This window comes from Carassius gibelio, chromosome A22, assembly GCF_023724105.1.
Source record: "Carassius gibelio isolate Cgi1373 ecotype wild population from Czech Republic chromosome A22, carGib1.2-hapl.c, whole genome shotgun sequence".
Classification (NCBI taxonomy): Eukaryota; Metazoa; Chordata; class Actinopteri; order Cypriniformes; family Cyprinidae; genus Carassius; species Carassius gibelio.
This window is the reverse complement of record NC_068392.1, coordinates 8299735-8318236: the sequence shown is the minus strand read 5'-3', so window position 1 is coordinate 8318236 and position 18502 is coordinate 8299735. Positions and strand designations below refer to the sequence as shown.

General features: G+C 36.8%; 2 protein-coding genes across 5 annotated transcripts; both read left to right on the top strand.

Moving 5' to 3' along the window:
- Nucleotides 1-607: 607 nt before the first annotated feature.
- LOC127942743 (tropomyosin alpha-1 chain) lies at nucleotides 608-14434 on the top strand. Of its 4 annotated transcripts, none has more exons than XM_052538672.1 (9): nucleotides 608-865; nucleotides 2470-2595; nucleotides 9322-9455; nucleotides 9852-9969; nucleotides 10050-10120; nucleotides 10733-10808; nucleotides 11040-11102; nucleotides 11196-11265; nucleotides 13638-14434. In XM_052538672.1, exons 1-9 carry the CDS (start codon nucleotides 752-754, stop codon nucleotides 13718-13720), a joined length of 855 nt encoding a protein of 284 aa, XP_052394632.1. In that variant the 5' UTR covers nucleotides 608-751; the 3' UTR covers nucleotides 13721-14434. The 4 variants fall into 4 exon arrangements, with proteins under 4 accessions (XP_052394632.1, XP_052394630.1, XP_052394634.1 ...); XM_052538670.1 differs by lacking the exon at nucleotides 13638-14434 and adding an exon at nucleotides 12706-12916 and having other exon boundaries at nucleotides 609-865; XM_052538674.1 differs by lacking the exons at nucleotides 608-865; nucleotides 2470-2595 and adding an exon at nucleotides 5085-5613.
- A 250-nt stretch (nucleotides 14435-14684) lies between these two features.
- On the top strand, nucleotides 14685-18358 carry LOC127942742 (hematopoietic SH2 domain-containing protein homolog). The gene is made up of 6 exons (XM_052538669.1): nucleotides 14685-15135; nucleotides 15731-15870; nucleotides 16009-16098; nucleotides 16220-16385; nucleotides 16680-16913; nucleotides 17480-18358. Exons 2-6 carry the CDS (start codon nucleotides 15746-15748, stop codon nucleotides 18011-18013), a joined length of 1149 nt encoding a protein of 382 aa, XP_052394629.1. The 5' UTR covers nucleotides 14685-15135; nucleotides 15731-15745; the 3' UTR covers nucleotides 18014-18358.
- The last annotated feature ends 144 nt before the right edge of the window (nucleotides 18359-18502 follow it).

Genomic DNA, 18502 nt, shown 5'->3' with positions numbered 1-18502 from the left:
TAAGAATTGAGTATTCCAGAGAGCTGCAAAATAAAAAAAATAATAGTGCCTTCTTTTAGAAAACCGCACAATTAGATGTATCATTTATGTCTGCTTAGAGTTAGGAGTTTTGAAAAGTACATAACCGTTAATGTTAATAATAATATTACTGATACTTGCATTAGATGAGATCATTAGACTCATTTATTTATGCATATCACATACATTTCTAAAAAATAAAGCTTCTAAAGTGTTTTTTTGTTTTGTTTTGTTTGTTTGTTTCTTTTTTTTCAGTGATGCCATGTAAGAACCATTTTTTGGTACTACAATAAACCATTTTTGGTTCTTTTAGACAATAAAGAACATTTGTGCAATGGAAAGATTCCATGAATGTTAAAGGTTCTTTTCACACTTATGCCCAATTAAAGGGTTAAATCTGTGCGCAGGTCCTATCTGCTCACCTCTCCATCCCTGGGTCCTTTTTTAAAAACAGTATGCACCACTCCAAATAAGGAGAAGTACTTCTGACTGTGTTTGGTCCAGGCCATTCCTTCTCAAGTGTTTAGATATGGAGACGGGTGTGGGTGGGTGGTGTTTTAGACTTTGGTTGGGTTATGTAAAGCGATCCACCATTGGTTGCAGGCAGCATCAGCTACATTCTTCTCCTCTCCAAAATCCCTTGCATCCAATAGCCTGACCACAGTTTCGACTGAAGGACCAAGAACTGCACTTTGTTCCATATTCAACCCAGACACTAGATCAACCTGCAACCATGGAGGCCATCAAGAAGAAGATGCAGATGCTCAAACTGGACAAGGAGAATGCCATTGACCGAGCTGAGCAGGCCGAGACGGAACAGAAAGCTGCCGAGGACAAATGCAAGCAGGTAAGAACTAAGAAATTCAGGTAGGAACGCAGATAGAGGAGAGTGAAGTGAAAAATGTAAGAAGTCCTAACAAAAGTGCTGGCTACAGCATCAGTCAAGGCTGGACTGTATGATTGTAATCAATGTGAAGTGAGCCAAGACCTCATACTTGAAAACCAAGTATGCATTTGTGCTGCAATTCTGTCTCTTTCACAACCGTTGCTATTTTGTACAACTATGTAGGAATCCTATAAATAAATCTGTAAAAAAATTCTAACCAGAAAATGAACAATACTTTAAAGGCATTTATTAAATCTTGGTTAATGTATTTTTTAATGTTAAAAGGTGTATAGGTTAAGATTAGTTGAAAAAAAAGAACAATAATTGAGGACATTCAAAATTAACTTTAATCGTGAATAATAAATTCTGTAAACAAATATTGTAAATTGGGATATTGTCATAATGGTATATATTTCATAAAATATACTTGTTTATATTATACTGTACTTTAGAAAGTCAATGTGGAAATCTTATCATGAATATTTGGTTGTAAGTCAAACCATCAGTATGTCTGTATTACACTATTTAAAATACTTACCACTTGTTTCACAAAAAAGGTTTAAGCCTAGTCCCAGACTAAAATGCATATCTGATTTGTTTTATCTGAAAGAAACTTAATATATATATACATATATAATATCAGTTCCATTGTTTTGTCTCAAGATGCACACCAGTAATGTTTTTCTTTCTTTCTAAGGAACATTTATATTGAACTAACTAACTGAATTGAACTATGGCCTAAAACCTGGCTTAGTCTAAGCCCTGACTGTAAAACCAAGCCTTCAGTTTATAAATGGAGAAGAGAAGTGTGTCTGGAATCCCTTAAATACCCCTCGTCTCTCTTAAGCTCAAGAACCCAGCCAAACTGATAGCCACAGATAGCAAAGTGTTTGTGAGTGTTTATCTCACTTACTGGCATATGACAGCCTACCTCAGACTAAAATTAATTATTCTTATCTTCTGTCAAGAGAGGAGGCCTATGATTTCAATATGGGCTACCGAAACCTTTTCTGATATACATTCAATATTTTAATTATTATTTAATTGTTGTACAAAATTGTATAAAATGCATAAAAACGACATTAATAATGCCCATGTATTTTTTGTCTTTATTTAGACATATACTTGTAACAAAACAACCACTATACAGCAGTATAATTATATTTATTATTACAATTATATTATTGTTTTATTCTGACATAAAGTGATTAGACTACAACAATAAAAATAACTTATGTGTGATATTACAATTTTTATTAAGGTTATTATTATTATTACTTTTATGGCCATATCATTAAATCAAAGTAATAAAATTCATATATATATATATATATATATATATATATATATATATATATATATATATATATATATATATATATATATATATATATATATATATATATATAATGTTTTGGGGTGTATGTCTTATAAATGTTTATGACTATATGACTACAGCAATAAAATATATATTTTTATTATTATGCACTGTATATATTATATAAGTTAATATATTTTTTAATAATATTACGCTCTGATATGTTAACTCACTTTTCCTCATACAGCTGGAGGATGAACTGGTCGGCCTGCAGAAAAAGCTCAAACAGACTGAAGATGAACTGGACAAGTACTCAGAGGCCCTGAAAGATGCCCAGGAGAAACTGGAGATGTCTGAGAAAAAAGCTGCTGATGTAAGTGACATATTCCTTTATTCTAGACATTATTCATCTATGATAAACAACTTGAGTCATTTAGGCTTTGTTATGATGCTTTCACTTCCTGTCATTGCTGCTCCAATCCCAGCTGGTCCATTTCAGGGTCACGGCACCATTTCAAAGTGTTTCAAATGGGAATTTATAGGGCAATAAAAAGCTTTACATCAATAAAACATGTTGTCATAAGACATAAATCTTTTAAAATACCTCTTCCTCAGGTTTACTTCTGTGATGCCTTGAAACTGACACGTCGCTCACTGAAAAAATAATGTTCAGGTTTAAACACACAAATTGGGATATTGGGAATAGCTCACACCAAAATTTATATTTGCTCAGAATTTGCTTACTCCACAGCCCATTCAAGATATAAAGTAAGATAAGTTTGTTTCTTCATGGGAACAGTTTGTAGAAATGTAGCATTACTTCACTTTCTCATCAATGGATCCTCTGTAGTAAATGGGTGCCGTCAGAATGAAAGTAAAAGTCATGACATTTGCCGAGTATGCTAACCCATACTCGGAATTTGTGCTCTGGATTTAACCCATCCAAGTACACAAGGAGAAAAAGCTAAATTATGGATAGAAGACTCATGTTTTATCCAGAAGCAATGGTTTAAAGTTTAAAAACATCTTAATGATGCATTTGCTTCTTACAAACATGCATATTTTCATTTTACAAGACATAAATTGATGGACTGAAGCTGTGTGGATTACTTGTGGATTATTGTGATGTTTTTATCAGATGTTTGGACTCTCATTCTGACGGCACCCATTCACTGCAAAGTGCAAGTAATCCTAACTTTCTCAAAATCTGTTCCATTGAAGCAAAAAATAATCTTGCATGAGGGTAAATTAATTTTCAGCCAATTTTAATTAAAATTTGAACAATCCCTTGATGCTGAAATAAAGTACAATGTGTTTCACATGTAGAAATGTGTTTGGCCTTGGGACAAGTGAGAAAATTGCCGTAATCACACCTGTATTGGTCTGAAGTGGTCCATCCTGTCCGCTGCTCTGATAAGCTCAGGTTACTCCTCACAATGTGACCTCAAAGGAAATGACTGCATAGTTTGAAGGAAAGCTGAGGAGGGGAAAATCGGTTCTTTGTCAGTCCTTAATGATTTCAGCATGAGGGTAAATCCATTTAAAGAGAGGTGTTCTTCATGTTATCGTTGACCACAGAAAAAATTTTCAAGCCACCAAACTCTATTCAATAAGAGGACAAATGCATTTTTGAGTAAGCTTCATTTCTTGTAGAATGTTCTAGGTTTCTTTAGGCAGACTGAGAACCCTGAAGCTGGGGATACAAACACATTTCGAGTCCCTTGGAGCAGTGAACTGAAAATGTGCTCCAGACAAGCCTACCACATGTCATGCATTAGGGGAAATTGTAAACTAATTATACATCTGCATTCGCAACACCAAAGAAGAAGGTAAGATACTCTCAATGAGCGAGGGATTTTCAAGGCCTGTTACTGATAAGTCAGTGAACAGCAGAGGAGTCTGGGACTTCGGTTGCCATGCAGCAGCCCAGGAATCCAAAGAATGTAGCTAAAGCAAACACAGAGGGCCACACTCTTTTGACTAATGAAATCAATGCTCTGAGATCGCTGGCTCGTCTTTAGAACAAAAGCACACTTCTGAGGAATATGTGTCAAACATGAAATGGTGTGTAACTTCAAAAGTGGATGATTTAATTGTGGGGGTTGTAATTAAAAACTTGAATTTGATTGATGTGTTGAATTAGCAAGTGGTGGCAAAGTCACAATCTGCAGTGACTTTGAATTTGAATTTTTAGAATTGAAATGAAAATCAAACAATTGACAAATTAAGGCAAACAAAAACATTTATGTGAGTAAAAACATTTTGCCATGTAAATTAATTTTGATATACTCTAAAAATGTTTTGAAAGGTAATGTAAAAAAATCTAAAACTGTATGGGCTTATTCAAAAATATTATTTGAAATGATTGAATCAACCTGAATATATTAACTTACATAAGTTAAAGTACTTTTAATGGAGGTCAAGTAGAAATAACAGTGTTTCTCAGAGAAGAGGCCTCCAAAAAATGCCAAGAGGGAAACAAGATGATATTAAGTCATTAATAAGATGTTATAATATAACTTTATTAAAATCATAACAGCTAAAATCAAGGTTTATAACATGATTTGTATGTGACCCCATAGCTTTTAAACATACAGTTGTCGAAACGTCTATAGAATTAAGAAATTATTTGTGGTTATTTTAATGTATAATTTGACAGTGTAGCATAAAGTAAATAAAATATTTAAAATATTAACAAAATCCGAGTAAATATAAACCAAAATAGTATTACTTTCTATGGTTTAGAGTTGTCAAACTTTATACAAAAACGATATTAACATAAAATATGACTGTATTGTGACTCAGTGGAGGCCCCGCCCACAATGACGTCACTCGGACCTCACTTTTCCACAGTTACATTGAAACTTTTCTGCAGAAGTTCTGCTTCCTCACATTCCAATGTCTCCATGAGACAGAAATAACCTCCAGCGAAGACACTTTTTTTTGTTCACTGAACCGTTTTGTATTAATCCGGATTGAGAAGGATTTGGATAGCACATTTCGTGTCGTTTTCACTCCTTTTTTTCTTTTCTTTTTTTGCACTGGCCATTCAAGTACCTTAGCAACCGTTATTTTTGTAACATCCCTATATTCGGGATTATATATATATGTTTCTGGTATTTACATTCTGATGTATTTATTTTTTATAGCGTTTTGAAAAGTTAAGCGTTGTTTTTGCGCATAGTTTTTATTTTTCCTGACCACAGTCGCAGTTAGTTTCGCTTTTTAGTAGTAAATATAATATAGTTAAGTATCTAAAATGACTGGTGTGACTTCTTTGGACGCAGTGAAGAGAAAGATCCAGACTTTGCAGCAGCAGGCGGATGACGCAGAAGATCGAGCTCTGGTTCTACAGCGCGAGCTGGACAATGAGCGCGAGCTCCGGGAAAAAGTGAGACAGATCTTCTTTCTTTCTTCTTGCTTGTCGTCTTTACACTCCGGACTCTTCTACGCGCTCCCTCTATGAACGCAGGCTTCTGTAAAAGCTCCCGGGCTCCTCTCAAGACTATAATTGTGTGTTTAGGTGAACAGTGAGACCTGGATGCAGACGTGAGGTTGTGGAATGAAAGGCGTTGGTCCAAAGGGACAGTCCGACCCCCAAATCTACTTTTGTTCAGTTGTTAGGCCTCAGTGTTTTCTCACGCGACATTATAACACCATTTTACCGTTATTTGAATTAATTTACACAATTATCGATTCATTTGTTGTAACTAACAATTGTTACGTTTTTGTCTATTCTAACACTTCTTATTAAATGTCTGTCTTATCTATCTGTCCATCTGTTTCTGTCTGTCTATTAATGATTTGTTTCTACCCCATCTTAAACCAGTGGATTAAAATTGATTTTTTTATGGTGTAACCTAATGTACTCAGTCATAAAACCATCAATCCATCCATCCAGCGAGACAGAAGCACAAAGTAAAGTGGTAGTTATTGCATTTTGGGGGGAGCAATTTCTGCCTGGTGTAATCAGGTTCATTTGGATGTATTAAATGATACTTTTCAATAAACCCTTTACTTTAGATGAAGAATATGACAAAATGTTGTATGTCAGGAAGTTTTCCTTGATGTGAAGATGCTTGTCAAGGAAGCCTTCCTCCCCCACAGTCCTTGGTGGATTTCCATTTCATGAAATTTTTTGACCATCCCGTGTGGAGCACTTAATGTTCAAGCTGCTGTAAGGAAATACAGCCAGAACCCTTCAGTCTGTCTCTTCTGATTTTAACTCTCTGAAATAGAACTGTAGGAAATGTGAATGCTCTCCAGTTTTGGTTTAGACAATGAAGACTTGTTAGATTTTTCATAGAACTTAAGTATTAGATTTTGCTGTACTCAAGAAAGACCCAAAGGATGTCCCATCCTGAGCTCCCAAAGGAACTGAGTCAGGATGTTGTCTCTTGTTCCACGCTGGAGTTTCCTGTGGACCCTCTTCGTATTCAGATGACTATGCAGATATGCAGGAAGCTGGCACTGCTTAAGAAAAGTCCTGTTCTTCACGTGTCTGGAGACTAAAAGTGTGTCTATTGTTTAGGACCTGTTGACTTTTACGTGTAATGGAGATCTTCAGAAATGTTAGGGAGGTTGTTGGTCACATCCTTCTCCTACATCAACTTCCTTCTTTCCCGTTTGTGGAGTCGAGAAATACGTTAGTCATACAAATTTTGCTGGCTTTGCAAAATTGGGAGTTTTCCCACCCTTAGTGTGTCAGAATGCTGCTGGACTTGGTCATGACGTGACTAATGACCTCTCCTTATATATGTAGGTCAATTCACAGTAGGGTTAAAAGTCAAGAACATGACCAGGAACATATGTGAAGCCTGCACAAAAACCATTAGGCTCCTCAAATTTGCATTGACAGGTTCCCATGGTGTTAGAAATGATATCAAGACCTCGTTTGCATATCTTTTTAAAGTTAAGTGGTCGCTTACCTTACAACAGTTCAAAAATCTTCAGCTTTTCTTTGCATTTGGTAAGAAATCACCAATAATTTTGCATCTGCAACTTTTTCGGGAGCTCTTTTACCAGTAAGGTTTCTAATATGAACTTGAAAATGAACCTTCGTGTCCTTCACTTCCTTACCTAATTTCCACTGTTCGTTTTCATTCGATAGGCCTTATTTTCATAATATCAGTCCACAAAAAGGTTATAACACTGATAAGGTTTGTCTCAATGTTTGCTCACATACTGTACAATAGTACTGTGCTTCAGGAAGTCGACAGCAGTCCCAGGTGTTTCCCGCACATTGCAACCTTAAATGTTAAATTGGATACGAACGTCAGATCTTGGTTCTCTAACAAGATCTGAGTGCACTGTGTTTTAAGTGGGCCTGGGAATCCACATATCGGGGAATGTCACACATATAGACGTTTGGGTTCGTGTTGTACGTGATGAAATGTTCAAGGCTGCATCCAGACACTTCTTGATAACATATGGCTGTGTTATTGCTATTCTTTAGCCTTTAAATCATTTGGGCACTTCACCACTAGCATTCTCCAGAGCTTGTTTTACCATATATGGCTTGCGTCTAAAGCAGCCAGGGAACGCGGTGACTAAGGAAAGGGCATGGCTCATGAGGGAGTATCCTGACCCTGAACTGAATGAGGATTTTGGGAGGGGAGAGGATGTGGAGTGTGTCCATTTCCTGTGCATTTTTCTCCTCCCCTCTCTAGCTCTCTTTTATTCGAAAGGGGGTCAGCTTCCTCCTCCATTGATGTCTTGGTTAAATATGTGTGAATAAAAGTTAATTTGACCCCTTCTTTATTGATGTCTATATTGAATAGCATATTTAAATGGCATTTTGTGAAATATGAAGTCAAACTGAAAGATACAAACTGGCACACTGTAAAATATAAAGTCCTATTTTGAGATACAAAGTCACAGTTATGAGAAAAAAAAGTAGCAATTACAAGGAATAAGTTATATCTTGAAATAAAACATATCTCGCAACTACAGCTATATTTCTCATATTTGTGAGATAGCTGTATTGTGAGTAAAATCGCAATTCCAACTTTATTTCCCTTAATTGCGAGATAAAAACTTTTATTTTAGTCACATTTACAGTTGGTTTGAATTGGTTCAAAAGTTATTGAAAATGCGAGATATAAAGTTGTAATGTGAGATGTACAGTAAAGTCACAATTGTGAGAAAAACATTTTTGCCGTAAGAGTGGGCGCGGCTTCCAGTCTCTGGCTTCCAGTTTTATCTGCTTCCAGCTAGGTTTAGCTATACAAAACAGCTAATTTTGCAGCTTGATATTGCAAACTGGTGTTTCTTACTATATTATTTTAATGTATTGTCTCAGTTAGAAACAAACTGAGCTGTAGCACAAACAATTTTACTGTTTATTTGCACTTTGTTATTCTTCTCGTTATTTGAAGCAGAAATCTCGCACATTCAAAGAAAACAGCTTACTTCATTCAGCATTGAAAAATAAGGTGGATAAAGTTTGATATGTCAGCCTTGATCTACCATTCACACTCCAAATAGTCCACTGGACCTTAAAGAAGACAGTAGAGTAAGAAAGAGTCTGTAAAAGCAGCTCTGACTCAAAACAAAGATGTTAATCAGAAAATGAACGATTTGCTCTTTTTTTTTTTTACTTTTCCCCTATGCCCTGTTATTCTGTCTCCTCTTTCAAACCCAGATGCAGTTTCCTGGCTGTGAGATTTTCCTACCGTTCTGAAAGAATTGCGTGCTGGCTAAGTTGAGCGTCTGCACTGTGAGAGAGCCATGGTGATATCTGTCATAATTATAGCTGCAATTATCAGTGCAACTGACTCAAACTGGGCGGTTTGGTTGTGAGGTCTCTTTAAAGCCGAGAAATGTCACAGAGGGTGTATTGTGCTTGTTCTTAGGCCAATCTTTGTTTGAGTCTCAACGGGTGGTGGTGGTCATAAAGGGTGTAAAAATGTTTTTTCTGCTGCAGTTGATTGTGCTTTGTGAATTTTTGTAATTTTTTTTTACGAAAATGACGTCATCGTTGGAGGAATCCCCACAGACATGGAAAAATATTCAAACGTTATTTTAGATCCCACATGCATATTTTGGTAGTCGGTATATAATTCTATATAAGTAACCTTTGACCTTATTTTGTCGTTAGGCTGAGGGTGATGTGGCGGGTCTGAACCGCAGGATTCAGCTGGTGGAGGAGGAACTGGATCGTGCTCAGGAGAGGCTGGCAACTGCACTGCAGAAACTGGAAGAGGCGGAGAAAGCAGCAGACGAGAGCGAGAGGTCAATGGAAACCATTAATTTATAAATTACGGTGGAAGAAATGAATTGCTGTGTTGCTTCGGGAACAAACTACATGGATCTCTCAAGTCAAGTCCTAAGAGGGTTTTAGCTTTGGAAACATACTTACTGTTCCATGCATTGTTCAAACCAGTTCACAAATTGTTTTAAATTGATTAATAAGCAACATACATAAAAAAAAAATATTGTACAGTAATCACAAACAATCAGAAACCTCATGGAAATTCATTGGTCATTTCACATTTCCAGATTTCATGACCAAAAGGAATGCTATTGATTGTGAAATAAAGCTCAACAAATTTGTATAATCTGCAGCATATTAACTGAAGAGGTCATCAATAACATCTCCCATTGATGACCTGCTTGTTTCTGCTCCAGAGGCATGAAGGTAATCGAGAACCGTGCCACGAAGGACGAGGAGAAGATGGAGATCCAGGAGATGCAGCTGAAGGAGGCCAAACACATCGCCGAGGAGGCCGACCGCAAATACGAAGAGGTGAGATTCAAGCGTCCGAAAGAACGTTTCCAGATGTGTGAAGTTTGAAGCTCTTTATCTGAACGCCATCTTTGCTACAGGTGGCCCGTAAACTGGTGATTCTTGAGGGTGAGCTGGAGCGAGCTGAGGAGAGAGCCGAAGTCGCTGAATGGTATCATCTGCCTATTCTCACACTTTAAGTAGACTGAGGCCCCGTCCACACGGAGACGCGTTTCACTGTATACGCGTAAATTTTGTATCATATAGGTGTTTCGTCCACACAGATCTGGCATTATGGTAGAGTGAAACCAATATTTTTTGAAACGGGGTCCCAGAGTAATTAAATTTGAAAATGCCACCCGTCTGTTTACGTGTGGACAGCGAATCCGTATATTTTCTGAAATTGTTATTATGTCATCAGCCTAGTCAGTCACAGCTACGTCACATAACAGCGACAAAAACATGAACAAACACTGAACAATTTTTTTATTAACTAAGATTAACACCAATCAATAAATGTCTTGTTCCATTTTCGTTTATATACCACGCACAAGGTTTAGTTTATCTCTGTGGCAGAATTACAGCACCACATGCTGGTCTGGCATGTACACTACATAGTTTTATGTCGGTTTTGTGGTTTCGTGTGGACACGGATATTTCTTAAGATAAGCAAAAAAAAAAGAGATTGGATAGGGAAAGCTCTGGCTTCGTGTGGATGTAGCCTAAGATGGGAATGTTTGCTGGTTGACCAGTTAAACATTGTTTTCTTCTCAAACACTTCCAGCAAAGCTAGTGATTTGGAGGAGGAATTGAAAAACGTTACCAACAACCTTAAATCCCTAGAGGCTCAAGCAGAGAAAGTAAGTCAACATCTCTCTTTTATCTGCTAATGTTCACAAAGACACAATTTTAAACCTCTATAATAATCATCGCTCGACTTCAGAGCCTGAGAATTGCTCTGAAACTAAAACACAGTAATTTACGGTTCAAGTTCTCATAACATAATAGTTCTGAGGACAATACAGAGTGTATTCAAAGTTGACAGAAAGTGAAATAGATTTTCTGTATCTGTCTTTGTTTGCATGTTTCAGTACTCAGAAAAAGAAGACAAGTATGAAGAGGAAATTAAAGTTCTTAGTGACAAGCTGAAGGAGGTAAGGGCTGCAATAAATGAGACAAGGGTCAAAGATAAGCTGCCCCTTTTCACCCCCAAATGTCTTTTTTCAACGTCCTTATTGTTTTTTCAGGCTGAGACCCGCGCAGAGTTTGCAGAGAGGACAGTGGCCAAACTGGAAAAATCCATCGATGACCTGGAAGGTACGAACACAGTAATCCGTGTTTTAACTGAGTTCTTTATAAACAAGTTTACAGTGGAGCCAAAAGTTCAACTGAAACGGTTTAGCAATATTGGGGAGTAACACAATGAACATAGAGCTTCTGCTTAGTTAGTGCAAGTTAGCTGTTTTCAAAACACTGTACTGTAGCTTTTCCAGTAATTAGCAATGACTACTGTTGTAACTGTGTAGCATGACAACAGGTTGATGCCCTCCAGTGCATCTGCTCCTTCGGAGCTTTGTTCAAATAGTTTATTTCAGTGAAGTTGTTCATAAAGATTCACAGTAGCTGCTTTCAAAGCAGTGTTACTTTTCCGGGAATGAGATATTTTCACCAGTAAAATGAGAGTAGCACAACAAAAACATAGGTAAATATGATTCATTTTAGTTTGATTGGTTTGGGCAGTTGTAAAAATGGCTTTGTTTAGAGGCAGCTAACTGATTGGATTGGTTTGGGTGGCCCGTTTTAGTGAATCGTTTCACTTAGAAAAAAAGAACTAGTTCAAAAACTAGATTTGATTTATTTGGGTGGTCCATTTTAGTGAATCACTACATTCTGATGGAATCAGAAACTAGATTCGATTGGTTTGGGAGGTTTGTTTTTTGCAAATGGTTGCATTCAGTCAAAATTAACAGGTACAGATTGAAAGAACATGCATAAAAAATGTTGTTACTCTTAAATATATTGAATATACTTTATTTTATTTGTATACTATGATGCAGCTACAGCTTTTTCTAAAGGGTTATTTCTGACTATAGTTTGACTTGGCAAGCAACACAACACACTATACTGTTCTTATGAAAACTAAAGTGAACGCGAGGAAGTGGCTAAATGAACTTTTTACCTTCAGAAACGACCAGTGGCGAAGCAGGACACATTGAAAAGTTTTGTGTGGGTGGGATTTTACAGGTCACAGGCGGGTCATGCTCCCCGTCTATATAAGGGCTAAAATCTTTTGAAACACACAACACCATATTGTTTTAGAGTAATTTTGTCAGAGTTCCGGGAAGCTCGTGTTTCAGCTGCTTGAACCTTTCACTGGAAGATGATATATTCAGCTCAGTATATGGAGTCGGTTTGAACAAGCCTGGTATAGCTCCTGTCCCAAGAGAAATTAAGTATGTTGGTTTCATACAGCGCATTCAAGTCAACTCTTTATGAGACCAAACTCTGCATTTGCTCATTAAAAGAATATATGACAAGTAACTAGGGAGCATATCTTCTGTGGGCCAGATGGAAATTCTACAGTCATTGTTGGTTTGCACATGATTTTTTTTTTTATTGTTCCTGGTAGAATATGATCTTCATAGATGGTTTAGTCTTCATACATCCATTAACTTCTTGTCTTTCTCTTTTTCAATTGGTTTCTGTCCATTGCTGCTTCTCATCCTTCGCTTTCCTGTTCTTCCTGCCAATCTTCAGATGAACTCTATGCTCAGAAGCTGAAGTATAAAGCCATTTCTGAGGAGCTGGACCATGCTCTAAATGACATGACCTCCCTGTAGAATCCATCTCTGTCCCACTCTGCCGCACTTCCTGCTACTGTATCTCAGATTTCTAGACACTTTCTTCATGTTTGCTTCATTTTCTTCAATGTGCCTTTGCTAGTCTCAATAAAACACCCCTGTTGTTTGATTTCAGCCTCTCAGTCTTCTGTTTTAATTGTTAATGATTCGTTTTTAATATTGAGAAGGGCCCCTACAGTGGTGCAAATCATTGAAATATGAGGAATCTTAGACCTACAGTAGATTAAATATTTAACTTTCTTGTAAGCCATAGTGATGTCTCATTTGTGAGCGAATTGTTCTCTTGACTCCAGTGTTCCAATGTTCAAATTAGTTCACAAATTTGTATTTTTAGTGAATCTGTCTGAATTCAATAGATTTTCTTTTCATTATTACCCATTAATCACCAATGACTGGAAAGGTCTTGGAAATGCATAGGTCTTGGAAATTCATTTCTCAAAAAGTATCAGAATTTGGTATTAGCTAGGCTAGCTATAACTAGCCTATATTAAAATGTTAAATGTATAAACTTCTTAAGCTTCCTGCTCCTCTCTTATAACATTCTGATGTCCACAAAGGTGAGGTTACATTACAGTTCTGACTGATTTCCCACTTATACATATTTTACTAATCTTCACATTAAAAAGTTCTTCTGTGGACATACACGCCATCTTAATTTGATATTTACACTAACACACCATTCAGTTAAAGTAAATTAAAATTTGATGTTCACGATTGTGTGGTGGATGAAGTGCACTAAACTAAGATTGCAGGTCTATTTTCACATGTGTGCAGAATACATATTTACAGCAGTAGCATCTGAATAGTTATTTTCATTTTTGCTTTCAGAAAAATTATCTACTGCAAAAGAAGAAAACCTCGGAATGCATCAAGTGCTGGATCAGACGCTTCAGGAGCTCAACAGCTTATAAGAGACACGATGACGACGTCCATCTTGCAACATTCCACAAATACTTTGCTTCATTCCAACTCGCAATCTATTGAGCCCTGTTTTCTCACAGAATAGGTTAATAATTTAATTTTTCATCTGAGGTATTTCTTTTGCGCTTTTATACAAGTTAGCTCGATATCGCTATTTGCTAAAATAGCCAAACATCCTGAGGTGCTATATCCCGAGTTTTCCCACTAAAACATGGTTATAAGTAGTTTAATAAATGCCATACCGCATGGAAAGTGAATATGTTAATGTGCTGAGCAGAAATTCCCTTCTGAGCAGAAGTTTCGCTATTAATGTATTCCGGTCAAATGAAGACATTAATGATGGTGCTTTCATTGCAGTGTTGCTCTTGTGTACGTCATGCGCGCCATCTCCTGGCCACGTGATGCACTGCAGTACATTACTCCACTGATACTTCTTTTTTGCTTTTTATTTTTCTCATATTTTTTTTAATACGATGGTATTTTTTACATGCACACAGTACCATGGCATATTTAAAAGTACCTGAATAATTTTGTGTAACCACAACATAAAGCGGCCCAAACAAAGACCAAAGAAATATTAGCTCTTCCCTTTTTTTTTGTGTGTGTGTGAATGCGTTGTTGCTTTTTTTCTTGTCAAATGAGTATTTCAAAATGCCTCAAAGTTTCTTTTCCACTTTCTGTGTAATACATTTTTATAAAAAGCCTGTTTGTGTTTGATTATTGTCCAGTAGACTCCAATTACATGAACGATAAGCTTCATATTTTTTTACAGACTTCCAAGTCAAAACCTAGTTTCTGCCTGTTTTCATTTATTATGTGGTGTCTGGGAGAAACATCTCGCCTTAAAGTGGTACAGCAATTGAATATCAGTACATGACCACCTGACATAAAACAAGACATAAATAAATTATATCTAAACCTTTGTGACATGTCCATTATGTAAACATACGAATCCCACATAAGCGAAAGTTTTCTCATACATATTAATTAAGTTCCGTGACGTTCTTCGAGCAGACCTAGCTGATTTGCCGAAATGCAAAGGTCAAGCGTTAATATTTATTACGTTATGCGGAGCAGGCTTTCCTGATTCGCTGAATGGCTTGCCTAATGAATATTAATTAGGTTACCGGACTACCCACTATTCACTATATCAAGTCAAACGCCATACTATGCGTCGTTCACAAATCAGCTGTAGCTACTCTGTAGTCTTTATAATCAGTCTGTAAATTGATTATATGTTTTTACCAGACACCGATTGGTGATTTAAACGTACAAAGCGTTAGATATGAATAGTTCATGATCTGAAATGTGTCGTTGAACTTTTGTTTAAACCACACCCCAACACAGTTTTAACAGGTGAGGTCACGTCAGCTGCTGTCACTATACCTGTACTGTGGCTCGCCAGGTGAGTTAAGCGTTATGAAAACATTACATTTTTCTATGTATTATTGTTTGTAATAGCGGCAGTCTTTTAAAAACACCTTTACGTAAACTATGTATTACAGAATCTAGACTGTAATGTTTAAATATAAGCAAAAAAGCGCGCTAAAAGTAATAGAACTTTCATTTTTGTTAAATCAACATTAAACTAGTTTGGTCATGAAAGAGTGAGCAATCAAGATTTTATGAGTCATTAAACTACTGATCGGTTTGACAGATTTTAAATATTTATAACTTCCTGTATGTGATTTGTTCTTATTTAATTTAACTTAACATTTAATCATTATGTATTCATGTACGTAGTTACTTATTTATATCTGTTGACACTTTATTTTTTATTCTAATCTCTGAGAGTTTACCTAGATTAAAAAGGGGCAAAAAAGATAAAGAGAAGGATTTAATTTAGATGTTGAATACATGTTCATCATAGAATTGGTGTATTTAAGTCATTGTCTGAATTGTATATGAAAATAATTAGGAAGACAAAACTGACACAAAATGGCCTACATTCATTTATGTTAAAAGTGTGCATTTTTCCATCAAATTGTTGGTACATTTAGGACACACTGGATGCCATGGCTGCGCCTTTACCACATGACAGCAGTAATGCAGCATTCGACTGGTTCACTGAATTCCAGCGCAGCTGCATTATGAAGAATGGAATTGTTCCAGAATGGTTCCATGGGATAATATCCAGGAAGTAATGGATTGAATTCTGTGTTATGTTACAAAACTAAGCATGAATGCTCAGACTATGTTTTATCATGAACACAGTGACATCATAGAGCAGAAAATCAGGTTACTGATACCTTTCAGATAAAATACTTCTTTATTGTAGGGCTGCGGAGGAAATGCTGATGTGCAAACCTCCTGGTTACTTCCTCATCCGTGTTAGCGAGAGCAGGGTGGGTTATACATTATCTTATCGGTAAGTCTGTGTCAATGTGGCCATTGTTGTCAGTTAATAAACTTCACTATGAGGATGTTTGATTCATAAGTACTGTAATGAGTTCACAAATCAAAGGGTCATCGATAAATCTTTCTCCTAGAGCTGAAGATCGCTGCAGACACTTCATGATTGACGTACTGCCAGATAACCAGTACATTATAGTGGGAGAAAAGACACACTTCTGCTCCCTTCATGACTTGGTGGCCTTTCATCGTAGAAACATCATTCTCCCCTACAATGACTTGCTCACTGTGGCCTGCGATCAGGTATAGAGTTACATGCTAGCTTGTTGTTAGCTAGATATACCACAAACAGTTTGGTTATGGTTATACATCAAGATCAACCAGATAGACATCAAACTGTCAAGCTGGTCAACAGTCATGGACCACTACTAAAATAATATAAAGTTTTGTATACTTTTGCATTGCTAAATAGTATAGGGGAAAGTGGGGAAAGAGTCAATGTTTTATTTTTACCATCCACTTTAAACGTTATCTTTTTATGTCTGGCTGTAAGACATCTGGCCTTTTTTATGTGTGTGTGGTCTCGTTTGTGTGCAGGGTGACAAAAATAACTACGCTGAGTTGTTGTTTCCTCAAAAGAAAGATGTCAAACCTGGACAGGTTGAACGGATACATTTTGCAACTCCAACACATACAGCTCATTCAAATATCGCTGAACACAACCCGACTTCGCCGCTCCAAAACGAATCATTTACGCTACCTACAAGTCCTTCTGCGAGACTTTATCCCAGCTTGGAGATGGAATTGAGCTCTTTGAATCTACAGAGTGTGGTAATACAACATCAACAGATTATATGATTGATTATATTTATAAAATTACAAATTATATTATTTCCTTGTAGTTAAAAGAATAGCTCACCCAAAATTGATAATATACTCACCCTCAGGCCCTTTCAAGATGTAGATAAGTTTGGTTCTTCCTCATAACAGCTTTGGAGAAATTTAGCATTACATCACTTGCTCACCAAAGGATCCTCTGCAGTGAATGGGTGCCGTCAAAATAAAAGTCCAAACAGCTGATAATAACATCGAAAATAAACAACAAGTAATCCACATGACTTCAGTATGTCAATTGTAATTTTGTAATGTGAAAATCTGCATGTTTGTAAGAAACGCTCATTCTGACGGCACCCATTCCCTACAGAGGATCCATTGGTGAACAAGTGATGTAATGCCATATTTCTCCAAGTCTGTTCAAAACAAACTCATCTACATCTCGGATGGCCTGAGGGTGAGTACATTTTCAGACACTATTCATTTTAAAGGACAGTATATGTGATTTATATTTTTAAGGAACAGGTGTACTTAAAGACTAATAATGATTTTTTTAAATTCAGGATCAGCCAACAAAGCCTATTCTGAAGCCTAGAACAATATTTATGTCCAAACCACCAATTGACGCCACCACAGGTGACACTCCACCACAGTTACCACCCAGAGCAAGCTTGCCAAATCGCCCTCAAGCCACCGCAGAGGGTGACAGATCACAAGGGCTGATGCCAGTAAGCTCTGACAGACATCAGATCCCACCCGACAAACCTGTTGAAGGCCGTACCCAACAGAAAAACCAACAACCATTGAAACCGGTGGCCATGGGCCTGGCGCATATTAAAAAAAAGCTTAAAAAGAGCCGCTCTAAGGATCACATGTATGAGGAGATCGTTCAAGATGCGTGTCAGGAAATTGCAACTTTTCCTGCTTTGGAGAGCAGTAACATGAACCCTAAACAACTGGAGGAAAATGAATATCAGGAGATACCCGAAAAATCCACGAATGTTGGCCGTCGGGCATCTGATGGGATTCTCAACTTCAAAGATAGAGAATTACCACGGGAGTACCTAAATCCACCTCCTTTTGCACCTGGCTACTAGATAAAAGCATAAAGATGGGCGGTGTTATTAGAGCATTTATTTTATTGTCATTGAATAGTGTGGCAACATTGGTCTCTTTGTTGTGATGTTCTTTTTCGCTATGCTGCTTTTACATTTCTGTCACAACACATTCTGAACGGAGGTTTGTCATCTGGAAAAACCTGCTGGACAATGTCAGATATTTTAATACAACAATGACAGAATGTGTTGTGCCTGTGGGCATGAATTTAAATATACTTCCAGATTGTACTTCCTAAAATCTGGTTAAGAAAAGAAAAGAAAAGAAATTGTACATATTAGCTTTTTACTGTGGTTGGTCAATAAATGTACAGGTCATACATGAAACCCAAGAACACCATGTTATTTCTTCTAGATACCTTGGGATACCATATAAATATTATAGTCCATGATTCTTTTCATCATTTTACAGGTTTAAGATGATTTATCATGGTTTAGCTAGTCTTCCAGTCTGGCCTTTAAATGAACGGA